The sequence below is a fragment of the Octopus bimaculoides genome, chromosome 4, assembly GCF_046866305.1.
Source record: "Octopus bimaculoides isolate indiv1 chromosome 4, ASM4686630v1, whole genome shotgun sequence".
Taxonomy (NCBI): Eukaryota; Metazoa; Mollusca; class Cephalopoda; order Octopoda; family Octopodidae; genus Octopus; species Octopus bimaculoides.
In genome coordinates, this window is record NC_142931.1 from 97262121 (window position 1) to 97283080 (window position 20960).

Here is a 20960-nt window from a genome sequence, read left to right on the forward strand (position 1 = left end):
ACCTATTTGAAATACACCGAGCTCAAAAGAGATTTCGTAAAGACGCTTTAAAACTGTCCTTTTTCTTAATGGTATATCAACATTGGAGAAATTCTCGAGAATCACCTTTTCAAGTGGAGTTGATCTCAATTACCCCTTGACAATTGTGATACATTCTCTAGAGGTGAAGAAATTTTAATAAATCAAAGATTTATGTTTTATAGTATTTCATATACTTGTATTTGTCTATGTTGATCAGATACATCCTGTTAACTACTACGATTTATTTCTCCTAGCTCATTTAAGAAAATTATACATATATACATACGTACACGTACGCATGCATACGTGCATACACACATACGCACAAATATATAAATATCTTTAGATATATGCTCATCCTTACATGTATATATATATATACATATATATATATATATATATATATATATATATATATATATATATATATATATATATATATATATATATATACATACTTTTAAACTTATATATACAGGGGTTGGACAAAATAATGAAAGCACCTTAAAAATTTCAAACAAATTTATTTTAATATGGGGTAGGACCACCCTTGGCAGTAATTACAACTTCGATTCTACAAAGTCTGAATTGTTTTCAAAGGAATTTTTGTCCGTTCTTCAGCTAAAACAGTCTCCAGTTCTTATACCGATGATGGTGGGGGATATCGACTCCTCACCTGTTTTTCTAAAATGCACCATAAATGTTCAATAATACTGAGATCTGGGGATTGTGGTGGCCAGATTAGATGTTCAACTTCACTAAAATGTTCCTCGTGCCATTCAGTAACAACTTTAGCTGTGTGAGTTGGTGCATTATCATCCTGAAAGAGTGCGTTTCCCTCCGGAAACAGTTCCGCAAACATAGGATGTATTTGATCAGATAAAATGCTTAAATAGTCTTGACTATTAATTCTGCCATGAATGGAAACCATAGGGCCGGCGGATTTCCAAGATATAGCCCTCCTCCTTCCAGATCATCACAGATCCTTCTCCATGTTTAACAGTTAGAAGAAGGCAGTCTAGGTCAAATGCTTCTGTTGGCTGTCTCCACACGTATACTCGGCAAGTAGTCGGAAATAAGGTAAAGGACTACTCGTCCAAGAAAATAATATTTTTCTACTACTCTAGGGACCAGTTCTGTAGGTTTTTACTCCACTCTAAACGCTTTGCAACGTTTGTTTTTGAAAGTAGTGATTTTCTGATTGCAGCTCTCCTGCGAAATCCGGCTTTGTGCTGCTCCCGGCGAACAGTTTATGATTTGTCCGATAGATCTGTCATTTTACTAAATTTTAATTACCTTTTTCTGATGATATCTGAAAAGAATCAGCAACACTAATGATAAATAAAAAAAAGAAACATAAAGATAAACAAACATTTGACGGTTTTATAGATATTTCAAAATTATGATGTTATGATGCTAGGTGTTTCTATTATATTGTCCAGCCCCTGTATATATGTGTTAAAAAGTATATAATAAATGCACAAGCGAACGTAAAGCAGACACACAAGGTTACCAAATCTTCATCAGTTATAGGCTTGAGGGTCAAATGCAATTTCGCGCCTTCAACGATAATAATATTCCCTTCTGGTGGTGTCGGTAGCAAGGAGCCCCCGGGAAATGGCGAGCCAACGAACAATGGACCAAACGTGACAAAAAGTGAACAAACAAAAAAACAGGTTATAGATATGCAATACAGAAAGTGGACATACAACCATGAATAAATGTTATTCAAGACGAGACCATTAGTGGACAGACGAGGGACGAAGACGAAAACAAACAAGATAAAATGTGGACATACGAACAAACTGAAATAAATAAACAGAATAGTCCTTTTGGCCAGACAGGAGACGAAAATATGGTTAACACCTGGAGGAATATCCAAAAGGATTGAAACAGAAGGCCAATAGATAGATAACGAAACGAGTTGAAAATGGGAGACGAGAGAAAATACGATCAGTCACTTGTGCGGTCGGCCTGAAAAGGAAAGGAGAAGGAGAATAAAAGATGACGATGACCACAGGTCACGTGTACATACCATACAACTGTGTGGTAAGAAGCTTACCTCCCAACCATATGCTTCCGGGTTCAATCCCATGATGTGGCACTTTGAGCAAGTGTCTTCTTAGCCTTGGGCTAATCAAAACCTTGTGAGATGATTCAGTAGATGAAAACTGAAGCAACACATACGCACACAAATGTGTGTGGGTGTGTTTCTTTATTTCAGTGGCTGTGTTGTAAGTAGCTTGCCTACCAGCCATATAGTTCTGGGTTCAGTCCCACCGCGTGGCGCCTTGAGCAAGTGCCTTCTACTGTAGCCTCGGGCCGACCAAAGCCTTGTGAGTGGATTTGGTAGACGGAAACTGAAAGAAGCCCGTCGTATATATATGTGTGCGTTGTGAGTGTGTGTGTGCGCGTTTGTGTGTTTGTGCTTGCACTCCTATCATCACTTGACAACCAATGTTGGTGTGTTTACGCCCCGTAACCTAGCGGTTCGGCAAAAGACACCGATAGAATAAGTACTAGGCTTACAAAGTCGATTTGTTCGACTAAAGGCGGTGCTCCAGCATGGCTGTAGTCAAATGACTGAAACAAATAAAAGAATAAAAGAATATATATATATATATATGTGTGTGTGTGTGTGTGTGTGTGTGTGTGTGTGTGTGTGTGTGTGTGCGCGCGTAAAGGCGAATGGCTTAGTGGTTAGGGTGTTGCACTCACGACTGCGAGATCGTAGGTTCGATTCCCAGACCGATTCCTTGATTTTGTCGAGAACGATGAAAGCACTTCATTTCACGCTGCTTTGCTATCATTTCGACATCTGACATGTGGTAGCCAGTTGTACCTGTACAGGTAATGTTACTCTGATGGAGGGAGTGAGCTTATGTCTACACAAACATTTGATCATTGTAAACAAATCATTTGTGTGGTTGTTCGGTGAGAAATTGTCGAATCTTCATGCATCGTCTAACGAAGGGAGTCCATTATATATATGTATATATATATATATATATATATATATATATATATACGCACACGCACACATATCTATCTATGTATATATATATATATATATATATATATATATATATATATATATATATATATATATATATATATATATATATATATATATATATATATATATATATAAATATATATATATATATACACATCTGTAAATGATATGTGACAACTATTCGGTAGCCATGATAAAACTCCGAGTTTCGGATGCCGGGGCGGAAACCCAGGCCGCCATTTCTTCAGTTATCTGGGCGTCGACGAACGCTATACAAATGACCATTAAACAAAGGGAAATTACTGTGTGGTCGACCGTTATTAATATATATATATATATATATATATATATATATATATATGCGAGTAAAAATAAATACAAAAAAGGTGGTTTTTTTGTATGATTGTGTATAGAGGAATATATTATTTTGTTTAAAAGAGTTCCAACACTGTCTGTTTTTTTATGTTTTATTTATATTCCTGCAGAACCAATGTGGGGTATAGAATATGGAATATACAATATATAATATAATATACAATATATAATATAAAATAAAAATGGATGGCACCATGAAAGAAAGTATTGAATCTACATTCAATACTTTCTTGCATGGTGCCATCCATTTTTATTTTATTTTATTTTATATTATATATTGTATATTATATTATATATTGTATATTCCATATTCTATACCCCACATTGGTTCTGCAGGAATATAAATAAAACATAAAAAAAACAGACAGTGTTGGAACTCTTTTAAACAAAATTATATATATATATATATATATATATATATATATATATATGTGTGTGTGTGTGTGTGTGTGTGTGTATATGTAGATGAACCTATATACATACATGTACATATATATGCATATACTCATATATTGTTTATATATATATATATATATATATATATATATATATATATATATATATATATATGTTAATTCTCTAAACGAGGTATTAACAGTAACTGCACGATAAAGTGAAGTATATTGCCACTTAAATGTGACTGACCCCTAGGGGTGGATGTTACTGTTGCTTTTAGCCCCAGGAGGACATCTCCTCCAGCTGGCTTATCGACACACTTCTGTGTCCTGTTTGTTTTGCCAAGGGAAGTTATCCCTCTCATCGTGATCTGTAGCACGAACGGACTAGAGTTTCAGGGTTATTTCCCTTAGTCAGCGTCCAATAGCCACCGATCTGCGATGAGAAAGATAATTCTTGGCAAACATATGTATCTTTTTCCAGTGAAATTCTTCACTGATATCGAAAAAGTGAAAACAAGCAATGTTAATTCTCTAAACGAGGTATTAACAGTAACTGCACGATAAAGTGAAATATATTGCCACTTAAATGTGGCTGACCCCTAGGGGTGAATGTTACTGTTGCTTTTAGCCCCAGGAGGACATCTCCTCCAGCTGGCTTATCGACACACTTCTGTGTCCTGTTTGTTTTGCCAAGGGAAGTTATCCCTCTCATCGTGATCTGTAGCACGAACGGACTCGAGTTTCAGGGTTATTTCCCTTCGTTAGCGTCCGATAGCCACCGATCTGCAACAGTAACATCCACCCCTAGGGGTCAGCCACATTTAAGTGTCAATATACTTCACTCTATCGTGCAGTTACTGTTAATACTTCGTTTAGAGAATTAACATTGCTTGTTTTCACTTTTTCGATATCAGTGAAGAATTTCACTGGAAAAAGATACATAAGTTTGCCAAGAATTATCTTTCTCATCGCAGATCGGTGGCTATCGGACGCTGACGAAGGGAAATAACCCTGAAACTCGAGTCCGTTCGTGCCACAGATCACGATGAGAGGGATAACTTCTCTTGGCAAAACAAACAGGACACAGAAGTGTGTCGATAAGCCAGCTGGAGGAGATGTCCTCCTGGGGCTAAAAGCAACAGTAACATCCACCCCTAGGGGTCAGCCACATTTAAGTGGCAATATACTTCACTATATATATATATATATATATATATATATATATATATATATATATAATCAATGTTAATTCTCTAAATGAAGTATTAACAGTAACTGCACGATAAAGTGTAGTATATTGCCACTTAAGTGTGGCTGACATCCACCCCTAGGGGTCAGCCACACTTAAGTGGCAATATACTACACTATATATATATATATATATATATATATATATATATATATATATATATATATATATACGAGGTTTGATCAATAAATAACCGGACTGTTGCCATAGTAACAAAGCTAAAGCATGCAGAGTAAAGCCGCTTGGCACAGATTGACATTGATCTCTGCTGTGAATGCACACTAAATTTAAACGTTCTAGCTCTCTTCTGCTGTATACAATAGTGATTGGAAGGAAGGTGTGTAACGTGTGATCGTCGCATTGACCATGACAGAAGTTGTCATGGTGATACCTACACACATAAGTACTGCCAAACACACACACACACACACACACAAGTACTGTCAAACACACACACATACACGTACATACATCCATATATAAATACATCTGAAAATAACGAATTATAAAGATCGCAAATGTGTACCTGTCTCTCAAATTTCCCGAGTACTATGAATATTTAGTGATACTGAACATGTTTGTTAATTTCTCATACCAACTTCTCACGAGATGACATTTGTTGAATATTGTGTAAGGTTGATCTTACATAATCATTGTGTGATTGCTACTGTAACAAGATGTTATAAGTAAATAATTTCAAATCATATTTTCCAGTGTTTTACTGTGAATCCATACTCTGTGACCATCCTAACCAGCAAAACTATAGCATGAACTTCCGCTAAAATACGAATTTTTTTTTCCAGGCATCTGGAATAAAAATTTAGTATTTGGAAGTATATTTATATCAAAATTTATTGAAACTTTATATTTCGCTTTGCACACACACACACACACACACACACACACACACACACACAAACACACACACACACACACATACACACGCACACACGCTCACACACACACACATGTATATATATGAAACTGTGTGTATGTATACACATGCACGTACATACACACGCCCACACACACATACACGCATAGATAAACCATAGCTGTCACTCACCAGTGAGTATGACCTGGTAGCATGTGTCATATTTTCATTAATGCTTTAGATGTCTATATAGTCGCGAATAGGTACCTTTGCAGTTCTTGTTCCAGCTGACATATCTTCGATATTTCAGCGGAATGTCGAAGACATGACAGCTGGTTGGAGAAATGACTGCTGTGACAGTGAGATGGTACTCTGCTGAGTAGGTAAAGTGAAGCCCCTAGCTCAAGGGCACAACTCACCCCACCGTCTAGGAATTAAACTTATGACCTCATGATCGTAAGTCCAACACTAACCAGTAAACCATGCGACTCAACATGGATAGACTCATCTCCACTCCACACGCACGCACTTACACACACACACACACACACACACACACACACACACACATGAGAGAGTTTCTTCGCCCAAGATCCATGATCCATAAACCCGAAAACTCAGGTCATCTGATCATCTCCGTTTATACTTGTATCACTAAACCCATCTCCACCTACCTTGATATCCTCTTCTCTTTACTGGTTGCTGCTCTCCCTTTTCACATGCACAACAACTTTATGCCTCGTGTTTATAACTTCTCTTTTTCCCTTGGCCCCTCTTGCCTCATTTTAACCATGGGCACCAACTCTCTACACCGTTATCTCTCATGACGAGAGACTCCATACTATTAAACACTTCCTCAACTTAAGCGCCCTCTTCCGTTCTAGTACTTCCACTCTCCTTTGTCTGGTTGAACTTTTGTTCACGCTTAATTGTTCCTCCTGGTGATTTTCTAGCAAGTGGTGTAGGGAATGAGTATAAGACCCAAAAGCCAGCTTATTTGTTGGCTACCTTCATTTCCAAATATTCTCTCAGTTCATCAGGACTGTGCAGCCGTTATATTGACAACATTTTAGGCGCTACTTCTCTCTCCTTGGTGGGGTAAACACCCGTGCCGTTGATTGCTTCTCAGCGCTTACACCCAGCGTCTGGAGAGCTACTCACTGCTTCCCCTTCTTCTGACCTAACCCTCTGTCATCTTGTCCCTATAACACACTATCATCAGCCTTTCTCTCCGCCTACAAGCTTCTCTCTTACACCCATTTCTTCCTTTAAACATGCCTACAACGTTCGCAATCTCCTCGTCCAAAATCGCTTTCTTGTTCCCGTATCCACTTCCACACCTGCTCTATCGTTTTTGACTAAGACCGGTCCCCAAAACCGCACCTTCCTCATTCGGAATTCCCTCCAATACATCTCTAATAGTCTAATATATGAGCATCAACGATCCCTCTGCAATTTTACTTATATCGGACAAACCACCCACCGACTTGCTTAACATTCGCGGAGCACCTCAGAAATATCCGAATTAGCAACTGATTGCCTTCTCTCGGTATTTTCACTCTGTCGATCATTCTATCTAACATTTCTCGGTCTTCATCGTGGCTACCGACCCAGAATCCACCATCACTCGCCTTCAGAGGGAACAAGAGCTCATTTTCTCTTTCCAAACTCATATTCCTTTTGGTTTGAATTCTCTTCAATTCCTCTAACCTAGGTTTTCTTCTAACCCATCACATTATTATACATCTCTTCCCTTTACTTCTATCTCTCTCTGTGCCTTTTCCACGCCGCTTTCATGCACCAGACATAGTATCACCCCCGCCGCTACATATGCGTGCTTACACACACCGGCAAAAAGTGCACTGAAGGTGTGCTCCAGGGTTCCCCTCCTCGAACAAACTGGTGACTCTGACTTAGCATAGCAGGACAAATTGGATCGGTAGGACATCGTAAAATGCCTGAACTAGGAATATTATCCACTGAGACTCAACTCCATAAATTTCAGACCACGAGACTTTTGATTCCATCACTTTATCCCATCTTAGCCAGGTATATCATTCAGGAAAAGCCTCTTGTAGCTTATCATTGTGAGATGGACAGCGTTTCCACGAAATACAACACCCACGAACGCTCTGTGTGTTAGTCACAAATCTACAGTCGCGACATTCTTCACCGCTCACTAATTTCGTCTTGTTCTGTACTCAACAGCAATCTGGGAGACTTTGGGTTGCAAGAGTCTTGCACTATATTGCAACACTTCCCCAACATGAATTACCGCAAATTCTTTTCTCTACTGATGAGGAGTTTATTTTGTCCATATTGAGTCATGCTGTTCAGGCACCGAGGGACTCCAAGCCATTTCCGCAGAAACCCATTGACTCTCCTCCCAAGGCCCTCCACTGTAACGCGTGTGTGTGTATGTATGTATATAAATATACATATACACACGTGTATCACACATATACACATGTTGATATGTGTGCATAATATATACATATACATTGTATACAAGTATGTATGTGTGTGTGTATATTATATGTATGAGTGCATATAAGGAGAGAGAAAGAGAAGAGAAAGTGAGATGGCATATTTATTATATGAACCTACAAAAGCCAATTGTTCTCTATTTGTTGCAACACTTGTTGATATTATCATTATTATTATTATTATTATTATTATTATTATTATTATTATTATTATTATTATTATTATTACTATTATTATTATTATTATTATTATTATTATTATTATTATTATTATTATTATTATTATTATTATACAAACATCTTCATTCACTTTTATCTCTTACTGGATTCATTTCCACACAGTTGTGACACACAGATAGCAAATGGGTATGAAACAGTTTTCGTATGGGAACTAACGAGCTTTGGTAAGTTTTCCATTAGGAGAGATTGTCGTGGATAGTGCTGATGAGTGGGTGGAGTGTATAGGCTTATCTCAGCAGCCGCTGGTGGTGGTGGTGGTAGTGCATGCTGGTGGCTGCTGGTATTATTTATGATAATGATGATGTTGCAGTTTAAAAGGATGGTTTACTATTTCGATTGAAAATGTAAGGTTAAATGTTTCTAGTAAGTGATTCTTAATGTCGGTCTAATTTATTACTACTTGTTATCAGAACAGTGTTCCAGCTGTTTATAGCTGTACTTATGACATATATCGATAATTAGATGGACTTTATTAATATAAAGTGTTTCTGTCAAAGCACACTACAACCCCTATTCACAGGCATGTATTTTCTCATAACTTTATTCTATCGCGAGTGCACCTGTTCTATGTCAATACCCAGGTGCATCCAAACACACCTGGTGCACCCATCCCCAATTCTCCTGTCCCCCCCCTCCACTGTATCACAACACCTATCCCGTGTCTGGTCTGGCTTTTAATAGATGGAGACTGTAGAAAGACCCCGTAGAATACATACGTACATACATAATATAAATAACCTTTTTCCAGAGGCGCAGGCGTGGCTCTGTGGTAAGAATCTTGCTTCCCAACCACATGGTTCCGGGATCAGTCCTACTGCGTGGCACCTTGGGCAAGTGTTTTCTACTATTGCCTCGGGATGACCAAAGCCTTGTGAGTGGATTTGGTAGATGGAAGCTGAAAGAAACCTGTGGTATATATATATATATATATATATATATATATACATACATGCATACAAACATATATACAGTATATATGTATATATATATATATATATGCGGGTGGGTGGGTGTTTTTGAATCTTTGTATCTGTATTTGTCTCCCACGACCGCTTGACAACCGGTGTTGGTGTGTTTACGTCCCCGTTACTTAGCAGTTCGGCAAAAGAGACCGATAGAATAAGTACCCGCCTTTAAAAGAATTCCTCAAGGCGCTGCCCCACCATGACTGCAATCTAATGACTGAAACAAGTAAAAGATGAGATGAATGATATAAAAATGCATCTTTCTACTTATCTGTTCATCTATCAGGTCTGTCTGCTTCTTTCTCTCTATATTTGACGTTATATATATATATATATATATATATATACATATATATATATATATATAAGACGAACAAATTGTAAATTGTAAATTATGCCTTTTTTGAAGCATAATATATATATATATATATATATATATATATATATATTATGCTTGATAAAAGGCATAATTTACAATTAAGATTATCTAAAAACGCTGTATATGGCACTATTTACACATACACGCACACACACACACACACACACACACACACACACACACACACACACACACGGGCGCACACATCTGCTTGGTTGCCATCACCAGATAACGAGCAAACCGAAATTCCAAAGTCACTGTTAAGCTCTTTCTAAAAATTGCTTATCATAATGTTTAATATTTTGTTTTTATATGTAATTTGACATGAAAGCAAACACTAATTTGCTTTCAAATAAGAGAGTTCCAGTTCAGTCGCACCTCGTAGCACCTTGGGAATGTCTTCTAGTTTAACCTCGAGCTTTGTGAGTGGATTTGGTAGTCGGAAACTAAAAGAAACGCAACACACACACACACACACACACACACACACACACACACACACACACACACACACACATGTCTAGATTTGTGTGTGCCTTTGTTGTGTCTGTCCCCACCACCACTTGACAACTGGTGTTGGTTTGGTTATGTTCCTGCAAACTAGCAGTTCGGTAAAAAGGAGCGCTAGAATAGATTTGTTTGTCTTACTGAGATAGATTTGTTCGTCTTAGCCCTTCAAGGCAGTGCCCCAGCATGACTACAGTCCAATGACTGAAACGAGAAAAAATAATAAAAATAAAAGAAGATACATATATGTATGTGTGTGTGTGCGTGTTTGTGTGCGTGTGTGTGTGTGTTAAATAAAATGAGACAACAAAACCAACGCTGTGTCGAATTTTCAGGGCATTTATAAAAAGAAAATTAGTCTCACAGCTGTTTCTGGGATATTAGGGACATCCCTTCATCAGAGACGATATGAGATGATTAAATAGAGGGAAATATTAGCGTTCAATATGAGGAGTTATTTTGGAAAAGGAAGCAAATAAGGAGTATATAGGGAAATGGGAGAATGAATGTAGAAATAAAAATAAAAATGTATAAGCATATTATAGTTGCAGTTCCATTATCTAAGGAAAGTGGTGGAAATGCTTCCTGTTTGTGGTATGTAAATTCCAATAGGAGTTCATATTTTGTCATCACAAATAGAAAGTGTGGAAACGTAGATTCAATGTGCTGTTCATTCAAAGGGGTCTTGAGGTGTGAATGAAAATTTGAAAATGTAGTGGTAGTATTAATTGGATAGAGAGGGAGAAGAGATATGTATGCTAAAATGAAGAGAGAGGTCAAAGGAAAAAGTGAGAAAAGAAGGAAAGAAAGAGGAAGAGAAAATGAAAAACTGTAAGGAAGTGAAAAAAGTGTAAAAAGGAGTGTTAGTTGGCGGTCAGGGTATTATGAGGGGGAATGGGAGAGGAGTAGAGGAGGGGTAGGAAGAGATAAGAATGTAAGTAATGAATATGTGTGATGTGTGTGATGTGGGGTTATATGTTAGGATGGCATTAAGGGATGGATACAGAAAAAGGTATAGGTGGGGGGTGTCTAAAATGAGTAATAAGCCACAAATTGGAAGGGAAGAATACTAAGAATGGTCCAGTTTCTATAAATAAACTTATGTGTTCATTCTACTGGCTAATGTGATAGTGTGAGTAGAGGAATCAGAGAGAAAGAAAGAAGTGTATATCGATATACGCACGCTCACCTGTACACATATGTGTGTGTATATATGCATTATTATATAGGCCTGCGTAGTTGTGTATTTAAACCCGTACAAATGCATGCATGCATATATATATATATAAGTTGAAAAAAAGGAAAAAAACAAAAAACAACAACAAAAAAAAACAACAAGGTGAGGACGTGATACAGATTGTGTTACTAGACGCTCGGGAAAGGAAAGAGAGAGACACACACACACACACACATACATATATACATGTACATACATATACACACATACGCATGCATACACATGCATATTCAAAGATACATATACATACATACATACATACATATATATTTATACAGACACACGCATACCCATAAATACATGCATATACGCATACACGTGCGGACATATACGCGCATATATGAACACGTACACACACGCGCGCATGCACACACACACGCATACACACATACATATATATACATATATATATACGCATATATATATATATATATATATATATATATATATATATATATATATATATATATATATACATATACATCCGTATACGTACGCATATGCATGGTCATATGTGTAGTATTAAAGAATTAAAATAAGATTTGAGAGTTAAAAAATTAATGTAAAGTCAAATAGGGTTGTTGGGGATTACCTAAGTGGTGTTCGAGGTATATGCTCTATGGTTATTTAGGTTGCATTTAGATTTGCGGTAATGTCTGGAGGTATGGAAAAAGCGGTGGTTGCATGTACCTAGACCCTCGTTATATTTATTTAGTACTATTGAAGAGTTGTGTTTTAACTATAACATCTTTACACACTTATATTTTTATTTCTACATTCATTCTCTTATTTCCCTATATACTCCTTATTTGCTTTCTTTTCTCAAATAACTCCTCATATTGAACTCTAATATTTCCATCTATTTGATCATCTCACATCGTCTCTGATGAAGGGATATTCTTAATATCTCAGAAACAGATGTAAGACTAAATTTTTCTTTATAAATGCCCTGAAAATTCCACACAGCCTTGGCTTTGTTGTCTCATTTTATTTAACTTAATACATGCTCATACAAGACCCGCATTAGACTCCTCACTCGTATCATTATCAAACAGAGAGTTTAACTACGGTGCTTCCATAGCGGTTACATAGCATTACCTGCCACGTTGGGTCTTCTGGACACCAATACCTCTTATATACATATATATATATATATATATATATATATATATATATATATATATATATATATATATATACATATATATTATGTATGTATGTGTGTGTGTGTGTGTGTGTGTGTGTGTGTGTGTGTGTGTTTGTATATGTATACATATATGTACGTATGCAGTAGGTATTTTTATGTCTTTTTCCTTAAGACAAAGATCGCCGGAGAACTAGAGCCCTTCTTACAAAGTCCGACGAGTAACAAAAGGTTACATTCTTACCACCAGTAATAGACCAGAATCTGTATGTAATATGTTTTAAAAACAAATTAGAGGTTTACAGAAGGACTTAAAAATTTATTCCAACTGTTATTCCATAGTCGTTTAATAAAAAGAACCCCGTGTGGTGAGTTGGTTGCTGCAGCAAGTGTCGCTGACCATTCCCAGCGGCAATACCTTTGTAATCATATCTGTGAAGCGCGCTGAACAACCTGTAACCTATTCTTCCCTATCTTCCGGTGCTTAATCCCCTCACCACTTTATTTCTCTTTCTTCCTTTCCTTGGCAAGGTAGTTCTGGAGCCTTTTTTGTTTCTCGATAATTCGATGTTTTATGCTTTTAGTGTTTTCGCCTTTCTTTTCTTTCTTGAAAAAATATGCCGCTAAATAAAAATATGCTCGTTGTGATTCCTCACCTAAACTTATAATTGTCTTTTCACTATTTTACAAAGCAAGTGGTCGCTTAGATTACCAGAAATAAACAGTCAAATAGACCTCGAATGACACGTACCACTGGGAGAAGTGATACAATGCATGTGCACACGCGCGCGCGTGTGTGTATATATATATATATATATATATATATATATATATATATATATAGATATATATCAGGTCATCCCATAAGTTCTATCCGAATTTTGAATAAAGAAAAAAGTGACCAGATGTTATATTTAATTGAAATTTAATCATTAATGTACTTTCCCTGATTATCTATGACTTCCTTCCATCTATTTACAAGTTTTTTAATCCCATCAATGTAAAACTCTTTTGTTTTCAAAGCGAAGAACTCTGAACTGTCAGTTTCGACCTCCCTCTGGCTTGCGAAAGTTATGTCCCCCAAATGATTCTGTAAACTCCGAAACAAATGGTAGTCTGAAGGAGCAAGGTCGGGAGTATAAGGTGGATGAGAAATTTTTTCCCAGCCAAGCTTTTCGATTTTCTGTGATGTGATCTTTGCAGTGTGGGGTCGCGCATTGTCCTTTTCGATTCACTAAAGCGGGTCTTTTTTCTTCAAAGCTTGGTTCAAACGCTCTAATTGCTGACAGTAGGCTTGATCATTGATTGTTGCATTAGGTGGTAACAATTCAAAGTGAATTACTCCTTTTCAATCCTACCAGATAGAGAGAAGAACCTTTTTTCCACAAAGTTCCCTTCTCGGTTGTGGTTGAGCTTTTCCCCTTTTACCAAGCCACGAGTTTAACATTTCGATAGAAGATCCATTTTTCGTCACCAGTCACAAGTCTATCCAAAAAGGGTGAAATGAGTTCACGAGAATGGAGAGAAGAGCAGATGTCAACTCGGGATTTGGGTTGCTTTCGGACAATTCATGAGGCACCCATTTTCCAAGTTTAGGAACCTTTCCAAGTTGTTGAAGATGACTATGAACAGTTGTATGGTTTGAACTAAGCTTTATTTCCAATTATTCAACTGATAATGCAGGATTTTCTTCAAGTAATACCTCAAGGAGCTTATCATCAAACTCAACTGGACGTCCTGTTCGATTTTCATCTTCAACGCTGAAATCTCCACTTCTGAATTTTGCAAACTATCTTCTGCAAATTCTTTCATTCAAGCATTCTTTCTCATAAACTGAGTGTATGTTTCGAGTCACTTCGGCTGCAGAGTTTCCTTTTTTGTACTCATAAAGCACTATGTGCCTTAAATGTTCTTTGGATACTTTCATGTTAGAAAGGGTTTTAATCAAAGAAATTTTAATTCTATTATTCTGTAAAATAGTAATTAGTTTAAATGTACACAAATACATAAAAATAATTTTTAATTCCATTAGGCATTCTAAAATACTATTAAATTTCATTCAATTTTAAAAAGGTAGAATCGGACAGAACTTATGGGATGACCTGATATATATATGTACATATATGAATTAATGAGAGAGACATGGCTTAAATGTTTTTGATCAATCGAGGTCAATTGGAGACTAAACAACAACAGTTGCAGCAGTAGCAGCAGCAGCAGCAGCAGCACCACCGCCACCACCACCACCACCACCACCACCACCACCACCACTAACAACAACAACAACAACAACAACAGCAGCAGCAGCAATAAATGGACCTTTGAAAATGATTTATACAAGTTAGATGATTTTTGTGGATCAAACTGAAACAGGAATTACGATAAAACGTACCCTTTGATTCGTAATTCATCGCCATTTTAGTTCAGTTGGTGTTGCTTAGCTTGGGTTGTAGAGCCGTGTGGTGTTTTGCTGTGTAGTTTAGCCTGTAGTTTACTACAGTACACTGTGACTTAGAACATGTTGTGGTTTGGTTTAGTGTGACTTTTTGTTAGTGAAACATGTGGTGTAGCGTGGTGTAGCGTGGTGTAGTCTGTGCAGTGTGCTATGATGTGATACAGACATCAATATAGCAGCCGTTATTGTAAACAATTTCACAATTTATAAAATGATGTTCACGCCCCAGTTGCTTTGGTTGCTAAAGTGTAGATATACATTGATGGCATTCAATAAGTATTCACAAGGGGACAGAAGTAAATGGAGGAAATGGAAGAGAGACGAGAGGATGCTTCGATTTTTTTCGTCTTTTTTATTTATATTTATTTATTCGTGTTTTCATTGGTATAGTCTGAATAAAGAAATTATATGCTTTATGTTGAATAGCACTGGACACACACACATAATAATGTGTGCATATCTGTGTGTGTGTATGTGTGTGTGTTTATATATATATATATATATATATATATATATATATATATATACATACATTTGTATATATGTGTAAGAGTGTGTATGTGTATCTGTGTGTGTATATATATGTATCTATCCATATATGTATGTATGCATGCATGCACGCACGTACGCACACACTCACACGCGCGCACACACAGACACACAGACGCTTTCACACACACACGCACACACACACACACACACACACACACACACACACACACACACACACACACACACACACACACACACATCAGCAAAACAGATATTTCGAACTGATATACGTGTCCAACTTACCTAAGCATAGTTTACATTCTTATCATTCTATTATTACTGTTTTGATTTATGTCTTTTTGAATATTTATGTTTTTGCATTATGTTATTGGTGAAACTTTTGTGCAGAAAATGTGACAATGTATGTGTGCGTGTGCGTGTGTGGGGGCATAGAGATAAATTCATATACGCATATATAAATATATCTATCTATCTATCTATCTATCTATCTATCTATCTATCTATCTATCTATCTATCTATCTATTCACATACATGTACTTATTTACATACATATATATGATATATAAACACATACATACATATATATATATATATATATATATATATATATATATATATATATATATATATAGGGTTATACATATACATATATATATATATAGAGTTAATAGGGTTAAATAATTAATTTTTATGTTTTTTTACATTATTTTTATGTTTTTTACATAATTATAGGGTTAATGTTTTTGTATTTTTCCATATATATTTTTCTGTTTTCTCCCCTCCAATTTTTTTTCCTGTACGCTTATAGACACGTACAAGGAACTTTATATGTGCGCGCTTGTGAGTGTGCGCGTGGATGCGTGCGTATGTAGATATATGCATGCATATATAGAGATATGTACGTGCGTATATGGATATATGCGTGCATGCGATAGTATACGCAGTTTTAGACGCGTTTTGACCGTGTCACTACATAGTAATTTCCCTTTGTTTTGAACGGTCATTTTTCACAGGAATTTTCAATTGGCCGGATAACTGAAGAGATGTTGGCGTGGGCTCCCACCCTGGCATCCGAAACTCGGAGTTTTATCATGGCTACTGAATAAGTGTCACATATTTTTACAGATAAATTCCTCTATTTGCATAATATCGAGGTCTCTTTCTTTCTTTTGTTGTCCTTCCTGTCAAATATATATACATATGTATATATGTAAACACATACGCATTTTGGTTCATTGTTTGGTACAAAAAAATGTTCGATAGCATTGTGCTGGAAGTATACACACACACACACACACACACACACACACACACACACACACACACACACACACACACACACACACACACAAACACACACACACATAATAGTGTACAAACAATTTAAGTATTTATACACGAAAGAGGTGACGTTTGACAGGACACCTTACATGCTAGAAAGGGCAGCCAAAGCCCCAATCACGAATAAAAGCAATTTCAAAAGGAATGAGAATAAAAAATATTTTTCTAGTTACCCTCAAACTCGAGTTTCTGATACGCAGTTTAAATTTTATTATTATTTGCTGCCGAATGTAACTGTGCTTGCGCGGTGGATTTAGAAATATGATATATAAGTATGCAACATGTGTATTTTCGGTACATATTTGCTGCATAAATATGCATTAATTTTAGCGACCTCACTGATCAAGTACAGATGACAAGTTAATTTATTTGCTCATTAATACAGAAACTTGAGTCTGAGGGCAACTAGAAAAACATTTTTTATTCTCATTCCCTTTCAAATTGCTTTTATTCGTGGTTTTGACTGCCCTTTCTAGCATGTAAGGTGTCCTGTCATAGGTCACCTCTTTCGTGTATAAAAACTTCAATTGCTTGTACACTATTATATATAAAAATATGTTGTCTATTAGCTTTATTACGCATGCTAGCCACCTGTATGTAAAGTTTTCTTAATTTTATACCCTTATTATTTCCATAGTATATCTATCTATCTATCTATCTATCTATCTATCTGTCTGTCTGTCTGTTTGTCTGTCTGTCTGTCTGTCTGCCCAAACATCACATAACTAATGTATGTGTCTCTTCCGGAATGAAACCGAATCGCCGAATATGGTGCGTGAAATCCTTTTGCTGAAGTGAAACAGCGCTGCACAAGTAGAATAAAATACAAATTTTGTGTTAGTAGCAGCTCAATAATGTAAACATTAACAATATCACATATTGAATAAATGTAAGTTGTTTAACGTTGTAACTGCGATACTACGTCTGGGAGAGATGCCTTTAAAGACGTAATGTCTTAAAAAATACAGTATTCTTGAAAGTCGAAATGAAATCGGAAGTGAACGAGAACGACAAATATCAATATTTCGCAGTTTTTCTGTACATTAGTAATGCATATACACAGTGTGTGTGTGTGTGCGTGTGCGTGTGTGTATGTTTGTGTGTGTAAATTTACGAGGGAATGCTGAAAAGTTCCTGGTTTGGGGTAAAAGAAAGCACAAGAGATTCATTCAATTATGATCTTATACCACATATTCCCCTCTCAGATCCACACACTTATTGCAGTGGTCTTTCAGTTTTTCTAAGCCCTGTAAAACAACTTGGAAGTTTAAGCCTCCAAGCAGGTCTTTCGCGATATTCTTAAAGCAACTCCCTCGTGTAGTTGACTTCATCAACAGGAAATATCATGTTGGACCGCAGTTTATTTAGATTGGTCATTCAACCCACTTCATACATTAATGGGTTTTAAGCAACAATAAAATATATGGCTGAATGATAAATGTATAAGCGCTACAAGCATTGTAAGTTGTGTACATATATTACTAAAATTTGCTGTTATCTGTCATGTAAATTCTTGTAGAAGAATTTGGACATCTACTGACACAGAAATTATTTCGTTTTATTATTATTCTTAAAAAATTAACATTGGGATATAATGGTGATTGATATAGAATTTAGAAATATAGTAGACGTTGCAGGACTGGGAAATGACTTATAAATGAGTGAAACTTATTTAACACAGTCTCAATTTTCAGATATACTTTGGAAGTGGTGCGATATTTTCCAGGTAGTGGAATATAACAATTACAATGTGATAGTCGTAACAACCTTTAAACATGCCTGTGTTGTTGGATTTACAGTGTATGCATTTTATGATGATGATAGTAGTAGTAGTAGTAGTAGTAGTAGTAGTAGTAGTAGTAGTAGTAGTAGTAGTAGTAGTAGTAGTAGCAGCAGCAGCAGTGATAATGATGCAATACCAGGCAGTGGCACTCAGGGTTTTTGATCTTAACTAATTGGAAGTGTTATCACGTACATGTTTTGTCTTGGTATAAAAGATGGGCTACAGCAAATATTCTGCTCAATACCACAGATTTGCTTGTCAGTTGCATGACCTTAACCACGTGAGTATGTTCCTTAGTGGTTGACGATATGTGCATCCTTGATCACGAGCAGAAGTAGTGGAGGAACATCATAGCCATGTGTTGAGAGGAATTCTTCAGAGTTTCAATAATTGACCTCTGGAAACATGGGTGTATCGTTCAATATTCTTAAACAAACTTTATTCAGGGACCATTTGAGCGGGATGGACTACTCGACCTGAAGAAAATTCTAACAGGGTTCCGTCTGCAAGTCATGTGCTGTTTATCTTGATATGGGATCAGCATGTCGTATACATATAGTTGTGATACATGTATCTGGTGTACCCTTATCAGACTGGTGGTCGTGATGGGTATATTGGGCTTCGTATATTTGTATCCCAGTGTCACTTTGATGGAAAATGTTTCTCTCTCACTCAATAATTTTTGATATTCTCACTGATATTTCCCTGTGTATAGTGAGGCTTAAAGGATCATCAGGAGAATGTACGCCGTTTCGGAGCCTTCCTCGACGGCATTATTGTGTGCTGTCTCCCGCTACTGAGTTGAGGTCCCGCTTGCTAGATCAGTTGCTTTCTAAATTTCACTCAATATTCTGCTAGTCATTGTACATCGTCTCTTTTAACCAAATCTAGTGGTTTGCCTTCTCCACTGTAATCTGGATATCACTCATGATGATATTTGCTTTACGATGAGTTAGGCCTTGCGACAATAACCATTGCCCCACACTGTGTCTAATGAATTCTCTACATCCAACTTCGATTGGATAATGCTCTGCTTTCCTGTCTGCGTCCTCAAAGTCCTTGAGGAGGTGTTTATAACTGTCGATCTTTCGAGGAACTACATAATATTTCTGTATCCTTTCATATTTTTAGAATCATCACTGACTGTACCTGCCCTACTTTATACATTTTGACGGTTAACTTCCGATATAAAGGTACTTAACTAAATTCTACGAGAGTTTGTCGTCGGCTCTACTTTTCATCCATTCATGACTACTACTACTACTACTACTACTACTACTACTACTACTACTACTACTACTACTACTACTACTACTACTACTACTATAATGCATTTTTTTTTCATTTCAGAGGCTGTTAAGAGGGAAGGAACATTTTGACGACAAAGAGCAAACGGGAGAAAACAGCGTGAGTTGATTCTAGATCTGTTTTAACCATAATTATCCACCACTATGCTTTCTTGTAGTAACAACCGAAGAGATAGTGCGAAGGCACAGCATATCAGTAGATTATGGGTTGCAAATTATGACGTTTTATGATCGACTGTATGTGTAACAACTATATAGTGCCAAATGTATGAATTTTATTCTGAAGTGGAGTACATGTATATCTTTAGGCCCTCAAACTACTCAGAATTGAAGTAAATTTACAGAGAAAACACCGTATTTAGGAAACAGTATTGGTTAGAGTTATTTTTCGACTCCCAAATGTGTTAGGAGTAGCATTCGTCAAGTGTGTGAAAGTTCTGATTGTGTGTTGAGAGATTAGAGGGCGTGTAGTAAATAGGTTGAAGTTGCTGGTAAGACCCAGCTGAGCCTTATTCCAGAAGATCTAACCTTCTCATCGTTTTACGATATGCTGTGTCTAGTATAATATACAAATATGTTTGTAGATACAGCTTATATAAGACAAGATACAAATTATATAAGAGGGCTATGGTAGTCTTGTGTCATTATTAGATGCAGTGTAAGGTAGTG

At 36.5% G+C, this 20960-nt stretch overlaps 1 protein-coding gene across 8 annotated transcripts in view; it reads left to right on the plus strand.

Annotated features, from left to right (window-relative positions):
- LOC106871658 (uncharacterized) overlaps window positions 1–20960 on the plus strand; it is a 312970-nt gene that overhangs the window by 240099 nt on the left and 51911 nt on the right. For all 8 annotated transcript variants that reach the window (XM_089351062.1, XM_089351064.1, XM_089351066.1 and 5 more), the window contains one exon: window positions 20335–20391. In XM_089351062.1, coding sequence (XP_089207188.1) covers window positions 20335–20391 — 57 coding nt within the window. The remainder of the gene's footprint in view (window positions 1–20334; window positions 20392–20960) is intronic.